The following is an 18,742-nucleotide window of genomic DNA, read 5'->3' on the forward strand; positions in this document are numbered from 1 at the left end:
TCTTCACCTCCCCTTTTTTTTTTTCCTTAAGCACCACCATGCTTTAGTATTTATGGCGTAAGTTGGCCCCTTTCCCTTTTTGGTGAATTTCATTTATTTATAGTTGATTATAGAAGGGACATTCTATGATACTACTTCATTCTGCCATCTTAATCCAGAAGTCCTGAGTTAGTACAGAGAGAATTTACCTTTTATCATATCCTCTGGCAAGGTGATTTTATTGATGAATTTTCCTTTCGTTCCTTTTTCTTTGTTTTTGTTTTTGTGGTACGCGGGCCTCTCACTGTTGTGGCCTCTCCCGTTGCGGAGCACAGGCTCCAGACACGCAGGCTCAGCGGCCATGGCTCACGGGCCCAGCCGCTCTGCGGCATGTGGGATCTTCCCGGACCGGGGCACAAACCCATGTCCCCTGCATCGGCAGGCGGACTCTCAACCACTGTGCCACCAGGGAAGTCCCCTTTCGTTACTTTTTAAAAATACTTGAAATATTCTGTATTTTACTAATAGCAGCATTTAACCCTGTCACTGTATTAAAATTATCTTCAGAAAGGCACAGTTTATTTTAACATGCTCATGGTATATTCAAACAAAATAAAACAATAAAGCACTCTGACCAGCAATTCCTGCTTCCTAAAAGGAACCAATTATCAATTTATACTTTGTTTTTCTAGCAGTTTCTCTGCTCGTGGTGTAAAAATTTTTTCCTCCCTACACAAATGAAATACCATACACACTGCTCTGTAATTTTTTCCCCACATTATGTTTTGGGGATTTTTTCTCATCGGCATGTATAGTTCCTACCTGACTCTTTAATTGGTGGAATAGTTTTCCAATTGTGAGGTGGTTACCCAGACCCCTGTGACACGTTGACTGTTTCCGATCTTTTTAAAAATGTCAAACAGTATGGCATTTAATAACTTTGTGTGTGTGTATACATATACATATACATTTTTGTATATTTGAGCTGGTAGGCTTGGTAAGTTCCTGGCAGTGCTTTGTCAGATATAAATATACTTTTATATATATATACACACATACATATATACCATTACATACGTGTGTGTATATATATACACACACACACACACACTTTAAAATAATTTTAAAAGATAATGCAAAATACCCTCCTAATTTTTTAAAATAACTTTAAAAAATAATTTATACTCCTCTTAACCCTACTCTGCCCAGTTCAGCCCTTGATTACTTATGGTTTTGTATTATCCTGTAATTTTACTATATGGTTTTGTCTTAAATGCTTAGCCCAGTACCAGATATGTTGTACCTCCTCAACTACTTATCATCAGGTTAATTTTTTATCTGTGACCCACAGATATTCTGTAAAGTGTTTTGGAGTTGAGGATGATATATATGGTCCACAGCACTCAGGTGGCATGTAGCAGAAAGGTCTTAAGAATCTGAGAATTGGACTTCCCTGGTGGTCCAGTGGTTAAGACTGTGCTTTCACTGCAGGGGACACGGGTTCGATCCTTGATTGGGGAAGCTCCGCATGCCACTCGGTGCTGCCAAAAGAAAAAAGAATCTGAGAATTGCTAGTTTTTTAAAATAGAGGCAGCAGTTGATGTGCAGGAGGAATGAAAGAACTGGGGAACAGAAACACAGGTTGCAGAGATCAGAAAGGTTAAGGACAAACAGGAAAAAGCCAAAGTTCCACGGTAGTGTTAAGTGCAAACTCCAGCTTTCAAGGGGTTAAGATGGAAAAGGAGGGCATGAGAATCACAAGCAACAAATGGAGAAAAAAATATTTCAAGAATTTGATATTAATCAGGGTTTTACTTGGTTTTGTTTTGTTTTGGAGTACAAGGGAGACCTGAACACAGTTTTAGATAGTGCAGAAAAATCCTCTGCGGTAGGGTAAATTTTAGAAAGTAATTAAATAAAGTGATTCTGGGAACCTACTCCCCGTGGAGGTGGAGGTGGGAAAGGGAAAGGAGCTAGTGGAGCAGTGAGGCGCAGGTGAGGTAACAAGCCAGCATGTGCCAAGTGATATGAGTATTTTCTGTAGGTTTGTGTAGAGGTTGATGGGCTGAGAAATCTAAAAGGAGGAAGGCTTGTCATTATAAGGAGCAAAGGATAAGGTTCCAGGTTATGTGCTATGGAGTGTATGCTTGGAAGTAAGAAATGGATTAAAGGGATTGTGAAAACACATGGATAGTTAGGGTGGCTGGGACAGGATCAGCTGGGTTCTCCTCATGGCTACAGTCATAGAACAAAGAAATAAACCAGTGGAGAGAATGACCCATGGGTTTGCTTGGAGGGCTCAATAGAAATAAAGGGAGTCCATGGTACTATAAAAGGTTGATCAGCTTTAGGGATTTCGTAATGGGTCCAAACTGAGAAATTGAATGGCAACTTTTTTGTGTATGTGTAAACTGTACTTTACCTAAGGGAAAAGAAAAAAAATCAAATGGTACAATACATAGACGAGATAAAAGAAAAAAAATGCATTTCATTTTTAGTGTTTTATATTCTGAACTGTTACATGAGAAAGTAATTTACTGCTGAGTTTAGAAAATTTTAACTTTTATGTTTATAAATAAAAAGTCGATTTTTCTCAAAAACTTTGAAGTGCCTTTTTGAATTACTGATTCAGTCTAGATTTAGCTTGCATATGACTGAATGTGTGATGTGGTACACTTAACATATTGTGTGGTGGTACACAATCTTTGTAAAGTCGTATTTCTCAAACCTCCTTCATGGCAGAGTCTGTGTCTATTTATGCATATATATATAAAAATATATATTTATACATATATAAATATATATATGTATACATATATAAATATAAAATAGTAAAACTACCATTCCTGGTTTTTTAATGTTTTTAATTTTTTGATTATAACACTACATTTAAAAGCATTCCAAATTTTATAGGTATACTAAGTGAACTTGATGTTGATGTTAATGAAGGATCTCTAATGGAGCTACAGGGACATATTGGAAGATTCCAGGTAACTGATTCTTTCTTATTTCTTTTTTATTTTTTAAATTAAAAAATTTTTTTTTACTTCTTTAAAGAGCAGCTATAAGACTTGTAACAAAATACAACAGTCCTCTCACTGATCCTCCCCATTCTGCTCCCTGAATTTGGGTAAACCCAGCAATGGTTTTAATTGATTCTTTCATATCTCTAAATAATATGCTTATGTTACTACTACTTGATTTTCCAATTTTAAGAGTCATCTGTTGACCTTCCATCGAGAAGGATGAGAATTTAGATCTCTTTACTCCTGTTCTTCTGTCATACAATATGTACCTCGCTTGTAACGTGTCCCCACCCCCAACTCTAATCATATCATAATTTCGATTAGATTAATATTTAGTGTTATATTATTATTACTATGAAATGTCATTTATGAATAAGCCATGGATGGACCATATTTTACTTTTCTATACAACATTGTTTTTCCTAGAGTAAGTAATTGTTTCTTTTTTTTTATTTGCTTGGTTTTATGTACTTATTTCTAATTTATTCCCGAACTCTCCTCCAGTTATGTAATCTCTTTCAATATGTTCAAACAGAGTAGATAGCTTATCAATTAGATATTTTATCGCAGTCTTTCTGGGAGCCTCCTGGCCTGCTTTGATTTGAGCACCTTCACTTTTTTTTGGCTGCAGAAGAATTATATTTATATTCCATTATTTTTGATACAGTAATTTTCTTAAACAGTCCTCTTTTCATGAGCTGTTTTTCAAGTTTCCAAAAGAAAAATGCTGCCATCAGCATAATTGTTATCAATGGGTGCATGGGTATACAAGTAGTACATTTTGAGTCATTGTCAAATAGCACTCCAGAAAGGCTTGTACTCTCTCTAACCAAGCCAAAATACTCTGTTTTGTTTTGTTTTTTTAAGCCTTCTAACTTTTTTCATTGGTGGGGAGAAAAAAATATTTTTGATGAATCTTTCATAAGGTAGCCTCTGGAAATGTGATAGTGCATCTGTTTTTGTCTGTAAGAATAGCAAACAGCCAGTTTTAAGATTTAAAAAGAGTATTTTGACAAATTAAATTTACATTATAATCTCCTTAGTATGTTTTGCCTTATCCATACTTATTATTTAAACTAACATCAGTTTAAGTTAGATATTATATAATATATATGGATGTATATATGTAGGGGTGAATGTGTGTATGTGTAATACCAGTGTTTTAAACGTGTTTTTATTGTGCACTTACTATGTGCAAAACACTGTACTAAGCACTTTAAATACAATTCAATGTCTCAGGTAATCCTAACAATAATCTTATAAGGTAGGAATTGCTATTATCACTCTAGAAATATGAACACAGAGGCTTGAGGAAGTTAAGTAACTTGTCCCAGGACATATAGCAAAAAGTCATGTACCTGTAATTGGAACCCACATCTCTGATTCTGGACATACTGCCAATTTTGCAAAGCTTGTCCTTTCCCACTGAGAACCTTAGGAACAATTATATTCTCAGGTGAAAATTACCAACATTTCAAACAAATGAGCTTTGCGATTTATCTGCCAAGGTTTCTTCTGTGTTCCCAACTCCTTTTTGAAGTCCCCAGAAGCAGCCACAGGAGTTAGAGCCTTTAAATTTGAGCCTTAGTAGACAAAATTATCACGAATCTGCTTCTGTTTGCCATCTCATTTTGTTTCTCATTGTTTATTGATTAGTATTTATTTAATGGGAATCTACTAAGGAATTATTTGGTGTGATACAAAAAATCTTTGGCAAGCACTTAGATTTTAGTCGGGGTTAACTGCTAGAAGAATTAATATTCTTTTAATGAGTTGTCTGCCAAGTAAATACATTTGCAGAAAGGTAAATTTTAATATTGCTAACTTTAGTTGAGTCAGTTGGAAGTAAGAAATTAGATGCTTTAAAGAGTGATTTTATTCCCCGCTGAGTTTTTCTTTTTTTTCTCCCTCAAGAAAGATAGGTCACTAACTTTAAACATATACAACTAGATATGAACAAGGAAGTATCTTTTCTTTCCTTAGCGCCAGTGCTTAGGACTACTAAGTCGCTTTGGTGGCTCCGACAGACTGCGTCAGTTTAAATTTCAAGATGATAATGTGGAGGGGGATAGAGTGAGCAAGAAAGATGAGATCGAACTGGCTATGCAGCAGGTAAGAGGAGTGAGAGTTGTGTAGCTATTCTTTAAGCTTTTTATGTTTTTGGAGATATTTGAGAAAAATAATAGATGTGGGTAATTTTACAAATTGATTTGTAACTTTGTTGTAATTTTACAAACTGATCTATAACTTTGTTCTCCTTCAAATCTGGATTTCCATGATATGAGGCATTTGGGGAACTAATATTTTTGTTACTGCTTGTTCTTCCTTTGTAGATTTGTGCCAATGTCATGGAATATTGCCAGTCACTCATGTTACAGAGTTCCCCTACCTTTCAGCATGCTGTGTGTCTCTTCACCCCTAGCCTGTCAGAAACCATTAATAGAGATGGGCCCCGGCAAGGTGAGCTAGCTAGTTCTTTCTTTCTGTATTTGAGGAATTAAGTTGCCAGGATTATGACAAGCTCTAGTTGGCCCCAGTATGATGCAATTTTTTTTTTTTTAACCACGAGTAATGAATGGGAAATTTTTAAAACGACTTCTTTAAGAAGGAGTGATGAGGAGGTACTCTTGTCAGACCTGTGGATACAGCTGGAGAACTGGAAAGAATAGAGAAATTTAAGATTTTCTGAGGATGAATCTGGAAGAGCCGTGTGGGGAGAGTATAGTTTTATGTAGCGTGTGAGACCCAAAAGGCTCTAGGATTGGAGAGTAAACTAGCCAGGTGAAAAGTATGAAAATAGTTTGTATGTTAAATCATGTTAAGCTGAATTTAGTGTCTCAGTTAGGTTTTGTATTTAGCTCCAAATTTCTGTAACATAGCAAAGTAAAATTTCGATAGTTAGTAAACTGATGTAGCCTATGATTCCCTAGTGACCCAGTAGGGAAGATTAGGAATATGAGGCCGGATTATGGATTGGTTAAAGCTTTTGTCCCATGGGACATTCAAAAGCCAAAGCCCGTTTGGATCTTGGTGGTTGTATTGTGATGGACTGGTGATGATCTCAAGAAACCTTTTGTTTGAGATTTCTGTGAATCATTTTGTCACATTTTCATCGTCTTCAGGATCTTATTTTCTCTGAAAATTGCTTAATCACGTAAAGTATCTATTTAATAGAATAATATTATGAAAAAATATGTTATGCCAAGAACTCTTGTTTGTCTAACTCCATTATAAAATGTCCTAGCAAGTGGGATTAAGAAATATTTTTTTATTGAGGTTTTTTATTTACATACAACAAAATATACCCATCTTAGGTGTACAGTTTGAGTGCTTTTTGTAATTTTATGCAGTGTGTAACCACTACCACAACCAAAATATAGAATAATTCCCTCATCCTTAAAAGTTTCTTCTTGTCCCTTTGCATGTGATTGTTTCCTTTGACCCCTGGTCAAGGTCTCTATTATTTTGCCTTTTCCAGAATTTTATATAAATGGAATCATACAATATGTAGTGTTTTTTGTGTTTCGACTTCTTTCATTTAGCTCAGTGTTTTTGAAATCCATCCATGTGTGTATTACTATTTTGTTCCTTTTTATTTCTGGCTGGTATTCCATATTAAAAATATACCATAATATATCTCTTCACTAGTTGATAGACATAGACATTGATAGACATCCATGTGTGTATTACTATTTTGTTCCTTTTTATTTCTGGCTGGTATTCCATATTAAAAATATACCATAATATATCTCTTCACTAGTTGATAGACATTCCAGATTTTTAGCTATTGTGAATAATGCCACTATGAATATTTGGATATAAATCTTTATGTGGACATAATGTTTTCATATCTTTTGATTAGATGCCTAAGAATGCAATTGCTGGCTTCTGTGGTATGTTTAACTAAATAAGATACTGCCATTCTGTTTTACAAAGTACAGTCATTTTGCATTCCTACCAGCCATGTATAAGAGTTCTAGCTGATCCACATGCTTGCCAATGCTTGGTTTGTCAGCCATTCTAGTGGTTGTGTTGTGATATCTCACTGTGATTTTAATTTGCATTTCCTTGATGACTAGTGATGAGCCTGTGTCCAGTTTTAGTACTATTTGTTGAAAACATTATCTTTTTCTGTTTGGATTACTTTGGTACCTTTTCTCAAAAATCAATTGACCACATAAATTTGGGTTTATTTTTGGACTCTCGATTCTGTTCCATTAATCTGTATGTCTGTTCTTTCTCTTAATACCACACTGTCTTTATATACTTTATACACAATGTCTTTATATACTTACTCTTCAATAGCTTTATATCAACAATAAGTCTTGAAATCAGGTGGTTTAAATCCTCTATCTTTGTTCTTCTTTTTCAAAATATCTTATGCTTATGGTTTACATGGTTTATTTCTTTCTGTCCATTTATTTTCATCCTATCCATGTTTTTCTGTTTAAAGTGCATCTCTTGTACACAGCAGAGAGTTGAGTCTTTTTTTCTTTAATCCATTTTGACTATCTCTGCTTTTAGTGGTGTGTTTAGTCCTTTAATATTTAATATAATTATTGATATGATTGGACTTGGGTCTATCATTTAATTGTTTTCTACTTATTAATTGCTTTCTACCTCCTTTCTCTGTTTTTTTGTTTTTCCTTACCTGCTTTAAAAAAAAGTCTGTTTTATAGAATTTGATTTTAATTTTACCATTGGGTTTTTACCTACACTTCTTTGTATTTTTTTTTTTTAGGAATTGCCATCGTTTTTCACAGCCTATTTATTGTTAATATAGTACCACTTCATTCAAAATTTACAACTCTTACAACTGTATAGGCCCACATTCCCCCCTTCTTTTATGTTATAATTGTTACATGTATTACATCTACATACACTATAAATTCCCTTAGACAATAATTTTTATTTCAAACAATTTAATGCTTTATAAGTAAAGAACAAAAGGGTAAAAAAGAAAAAAAGTCTTTTGCATTTATTTAGATATTAAACACATTTGATGCTCCTTATTCTTTCTCAATGATCAGAGTTTCCACGTGGTGTCATTTCCCTTCAGGCAGAAAAATTTCTTACATAAGTATGGGTCCGTTAGTGATGAATTCTCTTAACTTTCTTTTATTGAAAATGTCTTGATTTTGCCTTCATTCTTGCAGGATAATTCTGCTGGATATAGAATTCTGAGCTGGTAGTTTTGTGCTTTCTGTACTTTAAAGATATGGTTTCACTTTCTTTTGTCTTCCATGATTTATAATGAGAAGTCAGTCATTGATGGGAATATTGTTCCTCTATATGTAAAGTGTTGTTTTTCTGTTGCTGCACTTGAGATGTGCTCTTCCTCTTTAAACAGTTTGACTGTTAACGTGCCTTGGTGTGGGCATCTTTGTTTTTATTCCGTTTAGTGTTGTTGAGAATTTTTTATCTATACATTTCTTTGTTTTATCAATTTTGGGGAAATTTTGACTCTTTTTTTCTTCAAATATTTTCAGCCCCATTCTCTTCAAACATATATTAGATGGTCTGATACTATGGGGTTTTTTTGTAATGCTCTTTATTTATAAGAAATAGGATGAGAACATTTGCTATACTTTTTTTTGCGGTACGCGGGCCTCCCACTGTTGTAGCCTCTCCCGTTGTGGGGCACAGGCTCCGTATGCGCAGGCTCAGCGGCCATGGCTCGCGGGCCCAGCCGCTCCGCGGCATGTGGGATCTTCCCAGACCGGGGCACGAACCCGTGTCCTCTGCATCGGCAGGCAGACTCTCAACCACTGCGCCACCAGGGAAGCCCCTGCTATACTTTTTTATTATTTGATTTACTATCTCATGTAAAGTTGCATTACAGTTTATGTATGTTAGCATGATTTCAAGGCCCTGAAGGTAAATGTAATGGTCAGATCATTTATTTTTTGCAACTATTCCTCCTTGTAATTTTTTGTTTATATCTTGGTATCATGAATATGTAAATTTTACGTTAGCAACTATATTTACAGATAATGGAAGACTGGAATTTTTTTCTTCCAGTTTTATTGAGATATAATTGACATACAGCACTGTATAAGTTTAAGGTGTACAGCATAATGATCTGACTTACATGCATCATGAAATGGTTATCACAATAAGTTTAGTGAACATCCATCATCTCATATAGACACAAAATAAAAGGGGAAAAATTTTTTTCCTTGTGATGAGGGCCCTTAGGATTTACTCTCCTAACAACTTTTATGCATGACATAGAGCAGTGTGAATTATATTTATTGCATGGTACATTACATCCCTAGTGCTTATTTATCTTAAAACTGGAAGTTTGTGCTTTTTGACCACTTCAGTTGCTTTATCTTCAAGTTCACTTATTCTTTCCTCAATAAGCTCTATTTGGCAAAATATATCCAGTGAATATTTTTATGTCAGAAATTGTATTTTTCAGTTTTAGAATTTTTGTTTGATTCTCTTATCTCATTTTTATTTTCTCTACTGAGATTAACTAGGTTTTCATTGTTTGTTTTCCCTCAGTTATAATAGCTACTTTAAAATGCTCATTCATTAGTTACCAACATCTGGTTTATCAGGGATTAGACTTGCTTGGTTTTCTTGTCTCTTGAGAATGTGTTCCATTTTCTTAGTTGTTTATATGTTGGGTATTTAAAATTGTATACTGAACATTACAAAGGTTTGAAGGTTCTAGATTCCATTATTTTTTCCCTGTATGGTGTTTTTCTTTTGTTTTGGCTTAATTACCTTGGCTGTTTTGACCTGTGAACACTGCTTCTTGGGTGACAGATGCTGCGTCAGTTTATGTCTTTTGCCTTTAGCTGAGATGTTTTGAGTGTGTTACGTGCATGGTTCAGGGGTCAGTTAGTGATGTGGGTAGCTATAGGGATCCCCTCTCTACTCTCCTGGGATTCCCCTAAAACTTTCTTCACTGGTCATGGTTTCCAGGCTTCTCAGCTGCTGTTTTTTTGGTTTGTCAGGCGTTAATGACTATGCTTTTTCCATCAGCACTCCTGCTTCTGCATTGTGTTGCTTGTGCTACTGCTGGGTGTACTTAGCCCCAGGCCGAAGGCCATGAGCTGTGAGCTTAGAGTTGTACCGGTTCCATCTGCCCTCTTCCCACTGCGCCTGCACTCCCTACCAGCATCTGTCTGCTTCTGTTTACTTTGGTAACTTTAGGTAGTTATTTTTTGTGTTATGTCTAGGTTTTTTATTTTCTGCCATGAGCGGGGAGTGGGCTGTTGTCTAGTATGGTCTTAGTTTGACATATTTGGAAACAGAAGTTCTTAAAACCTAGTAAGATACCTTTACTTAAAAATACCTGTCATTCAGTGATTCATTTGGAGTAGCCTTGGGTGAGAGTATGTCTTAAATAAATTGAGGAAGTAACTATAAAGATTTATAGTAATATTTTATGGAGTAAAGTGCTTAAATCATTCAAACTGGATATATAAAACAATTTCTTTGACTTAGTTAAGCAAATTAATTCTACATAGTTCTAGCTTTCTCCTATATTCAAAAAGTTTGCTGCCAGGAAGATCACTAGACTACAAAGGTGCAGCCTCACCGGCATGCGGGAAAAGTGCTAGTTCAGGTGGCTCAGCAGATAGGAAAAAGGAGGTCTTCTTCACTTGGAGGGGCATGGAATGACTGGGAATCCTACTCAGAGACCCCTTTTCATTCAGAAGAGTGGTTTTCCTACCACACAGCAGTGACATTTAACCTGCTGTGTCCCCTTTCTGTCTGGGAGTTTGTAAATGAGCATGAATCTGTTTACTAATCCCTGTAGGTCTGTAGCTTGATGCAGACCTCTAACTGCCTCAAGAGGGCAATCCTTTTCTTCCCCTTTGAATCTAACTTTTTTTTTTTTTTTTTTTTTGTGGTACGCGGGCCTCTCACTGCTGTGGCCTCTCCCGCTGCGGAGCACAGGCTCCGGACGCGCAGGCTCAGCGGCCATGGCTCTCTTGCCCAGCCGCTCTGCGGCATGTGGGATCCTCCCGGACCGGGGCATGAACCCATGTCCCCTGCATCGGCAGGCGGACTCTCAACCACTTGCACCACCAGGGAAGCCCTGAATCTAACTTTTTAAAACAAATTTAACCTGAGCATAAGATTTTTTAAACAAAATTGTAATTTTGTCATTTATTCTTCAAAACATTAATATCACTAATAATTATTAAAATTTCATTAGTTTCTTATCATTTTGAGCCAATCTTTTGCATACCATGTTGTTTTTTGATCTTTAATACTTAAAGATGAACTTTATGAAACCTTATAAATTGGTCTTTATTTTTCTTCAGACTTTTTTAAGGGTTAATAAGCATATTCTTCTCTGCCAATTCTAGACATATGAATGGGTAGGTATCTGGTAGGTTCTAGAATATTTAGTTATAGAGAGATAGTTTAACCTAGTGGTTAAGAGCACGGACTGATGATGAACTGCCTGGATTTAAATCCCAGTGCTACAAGTGACTTAAGAAAAATGACTTATCTCTTTGTGCCTCAGTTTCCTTGTCTATAAAGTGGAAGTAATAACAAGCTCCCTCCAATGAATTATTGTAAGGATTAAATGTGTTAATATGTGTAAAGTGCTTTAGAACAGTGCCTGGTGCTTGGCATGACATCAGTGTTAGCTATTATTATTCTTATTATTGCTCTTGTATTATTGTTATCCTCTAGTATATTTACTATTACTTGTGATCAAGGGACCCTTTTCTGTAGCACTTCCACTTCTTTGACTTCATGGTCTTTTCTGCAGAATCTGTTTCTGTAGTTAGATATCTCATGGGCCATCCTCATCTGATGTCTAAGTCTGGTGCCTCTGAATGCTCTAATATTTCCTAGGCTTAAGCAAGTTAGTATATAAGAACTCCTGAAGTGATTTGGAATACTCTCAGCATTAGACCATCATATTTATGGATAGCTTCCTACCAAGTTGAGGTCACACAAATGTTGTCTGGGGACTGGCGTACCTAATTTCACTAGAAGAAGGCTCTCTGTGATGACCTGTATCATAAAGATTGTCATATCTTCACTGAGACTGGTGAAGGAGAATTGGCAAATCCGATGAGTATAGGATATTTTTTTGGTGGCAGAATCCACTGACAAGGGACTCTTTTCTCTTTTCCCCTCCACATGAAGGTCTATGAGATTGGACTTTGGAGCAAAGTTCAAGGGGGTGGCAGTGAAGGAAGCAAATGTAGATCTCTCCTTCAGTGTTCATGGCAGTTGGGGCCATTAAACAAAGATTATCTCCAAATTAAACCTGAAATTACCAAGGTGTTTCTCAAAGAAATCCCTCAGTCACAAGAGGAAATTGCTTTACTTGCACCACACAAACCATCTCTATCAATAGAATAGGAACATTATTGCTCGCCTTGTTTTTCTTTCCTCTACAAACAGCTTTTCCAACATCACGTTTTTCTTTTATACCTTCATCAGAAAGTCGTCAAGTAAAAGGCAGATCATTTTGTTTTGCTATCCAAATGGAGTTATTGTGGTAGAAGACTTACTAAACTTTAAATTTAATTATCTATTTTTTAACTATTTGTTAGCATTCTCCTTGTCTCTTTGGAAGAATAACTTTGATCTGGGAACTCAGCAACCAGAAAGATGCAGACTGGAAATGAGTCCATATAAGTAGAGCCGCAGGGCGAGGCAGGAGTTATTCACCTGGGGTCAGGAAACTGTAAACTGTATTTGTGTGCACGGGGTGGGGGGTGGTGGAGAGACAGGTGTAAAGGTTTATAACTTCTATAGAGTTCTCAAAGAGGTCTTCACCCAGTAAAGGGTAAGCTGTCTCAGTGTCCATCAGCCAGCTCTCCTTATTGTCTCAAGGCTCCAGCCTTATGTACCTACCTCATTACAGTAGCTCCTAACCACTCCTTTGAACTGTCAGTGGTATTTAAAAGTAGTCTTGGATTGGTTTTAATAATAGTTTACATGCCCTTAAGTTCCTGGGCTTTCCTTTTTTTAAAAAAAACAGGTCATTTGAGATTCATATAAGATGGCTATAAGTAGAACATTGTTTTTTATCAACTCTATTAGATACCCAAGCTCCAGTGGTTCCATACTGGCGCCTACCTGGTTTGGGCATTATTGTCTACCTGCTGAAACAGAGCGCTAATGATTTCTTCAGCTATTATGACAGTCATCGACGGAGTGTCAACAAGCTACAGAACGTGGAGCAACTTCCCCCAGATGAGATAAAAGAGGTATAAATCTTATAATGAGCGGTAGATAATTTTATTTTTTTAAGAGTTATTTTATTATTTATTTTATTTATTTTTGGCTGCGTCGGGTCTTAGTTGCGGCACTCGGGCTCTTTGTTGTGGTGTGCGGGCCTCTCTCATTGTGGCGTGCAGGCCTTCTCTCTCTAGTTGTGGCTCGTGGGCTCCAGAGCGCCTGGGCTCTGCAGTTTGCGGCATGCAGGCTCCCCAGTTGAGGCGCACGAGCTCAGCAGTTTTGGCGTGCGGGCTCAGCTGCCCCGCGGCGTGTGGGATCCTAGCTTCCTGACCAGGGATGGAACCTGCGCCCCCTGCATTGTAAGGCAGATTCTTTACCACTGGACCACCAGGGAGGTCCCAAGCGATGGAGACTTTTGAGAAGCCATTGTTTTTACTGATAAGGACCAGGGGTCTGATGTCAGACTTGTAGGTAAAGATGATGCGTGCAGTGAGATGAAAGGAATTACAATGACTCAGAGCTCTGTGTGGCTTGAAGAAGAGCTCCTCACCTAAGCAGCACACCTCATGAGCATAGAAACTCTTGACTGAGTGACAGGAAGTTGTACCTGTTCAAGAAAACCACCTGCTATTCAGTAGAAATTTCGGTAGCTGGCCCTTGCATAAAGAGTTTGGTAATTTATACTCTAAAAATCTGTGCTGAGAAACTTAGGTGCAGATGCTTTTTCAGTTAGAAGTGACTCCTTAGGCAAGATGTCTCTGTTCCTTCAGCATTTTCAGTATCTGTTAAGTGAATTTTTCAGACAAATGAGATGGCGTATCAGACTTGACTGCCTTTTCTCAATGATCCAGAATCATACCCTGGCACTTATTGTAACTAAAGATGCTGAGTTACTGGGCCTGCTCTTTCTTTCCATGTGGCACAGCTGAGCTATAAGGCTTCCCTTGGCCAGTGCTGAAGCTTCGTGTCTTTTGTGGCAGCCTGCATGTTGAGCCATTTTGCCATTCCTGGTTCACACCAGGTTTTCTGAAAAACACCATGTCACTCTTAAGAGTAGTCAGAGCCTACTCTCTTTTACCATTCTTATAATTCTAGGGGACATTTATTGAGAGTTTATGATGTGCCAAGCCATGAGCTACATATTCTACCTGAATACCTTAGGCAGATATTGTTGTGTCTCCCATTTCTCAGATGAGGAAGCTGAGGCACTGCAAGACAGACTAACTTATCCAAAGCCACACAGCTAGCAAGTACAGGTTGAGGCAGGTGTTATTGACTGGGTTCAGGTAACCCCTGAAATTGTGTGGTTTACACCCGGCAGTCCTTCCCCATCGTGCACAGCTTATGGGTGATGCTAGTACACACAGGAGGGGCTGCAGCATCACGGTAAAGCATGTGGCACTCCACCAGTCCCACTGTAGAACACCTGCTGCCAAACCCAGTGTCTGCACGTTAAATTGACCCACTGTGCTTGCAAGTATGCCAGATGGAGAAGGGATCAGGGGAGGTTCTGGTTGATGATCATATATTTATTATGCTCTGCAAGTCTAATTCACATTTTCTTCAGAAGATACCTGACAGCTGTTATAGAAATTCTCCACACGGCATTGTGACACTTACTGCTTGGAAATCCCACTGTTTTGTTTTGTTTTAATTTGACAAGAAATTCAGGATTGGTTGGCCCCTCAGCAGATTGGAAATGTCTGTTTCAGGGACTGGACTTTCAGAAAGCAGCAGATGAACGTTCATTTGTGAATTCAACTGCTTCTTTGGCTCTCGTTTTTTAAAATTACTAGCTTCCTAATTAGATAATTAACTCTTGTCTGCAAGGATGTTTAAATTTATTTGAATGTTTTTCACAGTACGTATCACAAGTGACTACTTATAGTGTATAGATTTTCATTAAATTTTTGTTACAATATATGTCATTCTTAATACTGTGTTTGTTTTTTTTCTTAGTTGTGTCAGTCTGTGATGCCTGCTGGTGTTGATAAAATCTCCACTACCCAGAAATATGTTCTAGCAAGACGCCGTTTGGTGAAGCTGATCAACAATCGAGCTAAACTGCTTTCCCTTTGTTCTTGTATCCTTAATGAGATCATAGTGGGGCTTGAAGGGTGACCTTTAAGAGAATTTTCAAATGTGGGAACTGTGTACTTATTTTCACATTACTTGGGTATCAAAATCACATGGAAAGGGACATAATTACTGTTAGTTTTTTTCTAGTTAAATGTGTGATATATTTCTAAATTGAAAATATTTTTCTTACCTTTTAAAGTAACTAGTAATCCTCATAATATACACAGACACTTTCTGTCCGGACAGGAGACAAGGACACTGAAGGCTATGCTGGCCCAGCATCCCACAGTTTCCACCTCCTTCCTCTCAGCACATCTTGCTGCTTTCTGGAGAGACCTTACGTCCAGTTTATTAGACTGAGGCTGTGGTACATCACTGAATGGTGCAGTCTCTTCTTTTCCCTCGTGCTCAGAAACTGTTTTGCAAAATCATGTGATGAGATTGTTTTCCTTTAATCTGAGCTCTCCTCTATAGTTATCACAGAGACCTGCCTGTTTATTCTCTGGCGCCATCTGGAGTACTACTTGTTACATTGCACACCCACGGATTCTCAAGACTCCTTATTTGCCTCCAGGACCTTATTTAAAAGCAGAAGGCTACAAGGTAAACTTTATTCTGAAAATTAGTGAACCATAAATGCCTATAGATTTTAGCACCTTAAAAAACTAGTTACATTTAATCTGCTTTTTACTGTGCAGGTTACTGAACAGTAACAGGGTGGACTAGGTAATCAAGAGCTACTTAGTTACTAGGCATAGCTAGCTATGTTTTGTATTTTCCCTTCTGTCCATGGGAAATTGGACAGAGCATTGTAGAGGCTGCCTTCAGCTGCTTCTCAGCTTCTTGCAGTTAATGGCTGACCCAGGTCCAGAGTCCTCTGGTCACAAATAATTTTCCAGAAGAATGGAAATGGGTCAGCCTAGGCCATGATTCTTGTTGCTCGAGGGCCCTTCTGTGACTGATGAGCGTGTATTGGATCCCTTAGGTGGCAAGAAACAGAAGGAAAGCTTGAGAACCCTGGCCTAGAACAGTGAAATGCTTCCTAGGGGCTTCCATTTACTGAAAGCTGAAATAGAGTTCTCAGTCTAGACCCATGCTTTTCACGGTGCTGTGGTTCATTGTCATCGGGTTCTTCCATTGTGTAGTAGACACACACCTGCAGAGCTGGTTTGACTGTGTCTTTATCTCTAGATTCCTTCGCTTCGGAAAGCAATCTGGATTTTAGAAGTGGGCTGACTATAGTGAGCCAACATGATATAGACCAGGTAACGTTCTATTCTCATACTCTTTTTTTTTTTTGAAAGTAAAAAGGGAAAGCCTGGTATATTAGTAAGATAATAGTTTTCAAGTTTACATCCAAAGACCTGGTTTGAATTCTAGCATAGCCACCTATTAGGTACGTGACTCAGAACAATTTACTTAGCTTCTGAGCCTCCATTTCCTCAGCTCAGAAATGGGAATGATAATTCAACCTCTAAGCATTTTGTCAGAATTAAATGAGGTTTCATGTGTAAGACTCGTAGGGTAGTGCCTAGAACATAGTAAGAGTTCAGTAAGGGTAAGCATCATGATCTGGAAACTCCGTATATCAATAGTTATTGCTGTTTAAAGCAAATTTTAAGTTTTACGCATTTATACAACAAGGGAAAGAAGGAAAAACATTAGTATCATACCAGTAAATTCTAGGGTGGAAAATGTGAATGTTGAGTTAATTTGGCACATGGGAAAGGACCACATTACAAAAATCCAAAGGTATTTAAAATAGGAAGACATAGAATAAAAGAAATATTTGAGACTACTTAATAATGAAATGTCACCTGCGTTACCTGTAGCTTCAGGCCGATGCCATCAGTGCTTTTGGAGAATCACTACAAAAGAAACTTCTGGACATTGAAGGATTGTATTCAAAAGTTCGATCTCGCTATAGTTTCATACAAGCTCTTGTCAGACGTATCCGAGGCTTGCTGAGGATATCACGGAACTGAGAGCCCGTGCTTATGCTCTTCTGAGGAAGAGAGGAATTGGGGAAAACTGTCTCCTTTTTATAGTTTCTTTCTAAATTATGACCAAAAGATATTTTGCTATTTCTTTCTTTATATATGGACTTCTTTTCTGTAAACTTCTTTGCCTGGTTTCGTCCTCACTAGTAAAAAATAAATAAATAAATACTTTTTAAAAAAAACAAATATGTGGTCAGTCTCTTGAAATTTTATCCAGAATATGGTCAATATTATCAGGAATTCAACAAATAATCCTTCCACAGTGATGGTTTTCCCCCAGGGGTATTATTCGGAATGCTAAATTAAAGCCATGGTCTGAAAATTCTAATTTTTTCTCTCTTTGTAGCTACATTACACTTTTTTTTTTTGCGGTACGCGGGCCTCTCACTGTTGTGGCCTCTCCCGTTGCGGAGCACAGGCTCCGGACGCGCAGGCTCAGTGGCCATGGCTCACGGGACCAGCCGCTCCGCGGCATGTGGGATCCTCCCGGACCGGGGCACGAACCCGTGTCCCCTGCATCGGCAGGCGGACTCTCAACCACTGCGTCACCAGGGAAGCCCTACATTACACTTTTTATGATAATGCTCTTTAAAGTCAAGCCATCTCTTTACTAAAATTATTTTTTCTTTTCTGCATGTAAATGATAAAATAATCACTTGCATTTGTTCCTTAAAATATTTGTGGAACTTTTCAAATAAATCATCTGCCTGTATTTCTCATATAGTTAATAGGATGGCTGCAGTTAGAGAAAAAGAATTTACCCAATAAAAAAGAATAGGAATAATAAATAAATAATAAATAAATAATAAATAAATAAATAAAAAATAATTTACCCAATTTGCCCGATAGTATTTATGTGCATGTGACTACCTCATCTGAAAGTCCGTTTTCCTGTTTCCAGCCAAAAATTATTTCAGCCTGATATATAGAAGAGACTGCTGAGAGGGGAAAGAGTCTTGACTCTAAGGTAGTGGCAGAAAATTAACACTTAGTTCTATGGTGTTATGGGGTTTTTACCCTTAATCTTATAATAAAATTTCCATGGCTTTTTAAGCATTTATAAAAGGCTTTGTCATTGTTATTGTATTTTGAAATTAATCTACTGCCTACCGCTTATAAATATCAAGCCTTAGCTGGAAAGCATCCTGTTAATAAATAGCATTCTTAGAGGGATGTGAATGAATAATTAACTGGTCCAAGATATAGTAATACTGGCTGTTGCTCCACTGGTGAGGCATATGGTAAATTTTATCATGTGGAACACAGGCATGAACGCAGAAATAATCAAAAAGAGCCTGGGGCACAGATTCAAAGCATCTTATAAACCTCTGAAGTGTGAAGCCTTCTGCAGGACAGAGATATTAGCTAATTTGGAATTAGTTAAGATTTGGGATTTACTAAGCTTCTTTATTTTGTTTTCCCATCATTTCTTCCAAAATTACAGCAGACTGGGGGTCAAAAGTTAGGGCAGTGGAGAAGTGTGTG

At 37.4% G+C, this 18,742-nt stretch overlaps 1 protein-coding gene across 1 annotated transcript in view; it reads left to right on the forward strand.

Moving 5' to 3' along the window:
* NUP205 (nucleoporin 205) overlaps positions 1–17,479 on the forward strand; it is an 81,823-nt gene extending 64,344 nt beyond the window's left edge. The window contains exons 36-43 of the mRNA XM_079931596.1: positions 2,893–2,969; positions 4,989–5,117; positions 5,339–5,465; positions 13,041–13,207; positions 15,138–15,261; positions 15,732–15,860; positions 16,449–16,522; positions 17,090–17,479. Of these exons, the coding sequence (XP_079787722.1) occupies positions 2,893–2,969; positions 4,989–5,117; positions 5,339–5,465; positions 13,041–13,207; positions 15,138–15,261; positions 15,732–15,860; positions 16,449–16,522; positions 17,090–17,242 (980 nt within the window). The 3' untranslated portion in view covers positions 17,243–17,479. The remainder of the gene's footprint in view (positions 1–2,892; positions 2,970–4,988; positions 5,118–5,338; positions 5,466–13,040; positions 13,208–15,137; positions 15,262–15,731; positions 15,861–16,448; positions 16,523–17,089) is intronic.
* Positions 17,480–18,742: the final 1,263 nt, after the last annotated feature.

The sequence above is a fragment of the Stenella coeruleoalba genome (genome assembly GCF_951394435.1).
Source record: "Stenella coeruleoalba genome assembly, chromosome: 9".
In the NCBI taxonomy this organism is placed as follows: Eukaryota; Metazoa; Chordata; class Mammalia; order Artiodactyla; family Delphinidae; genus Stenella; species Stenella coeruleoalba.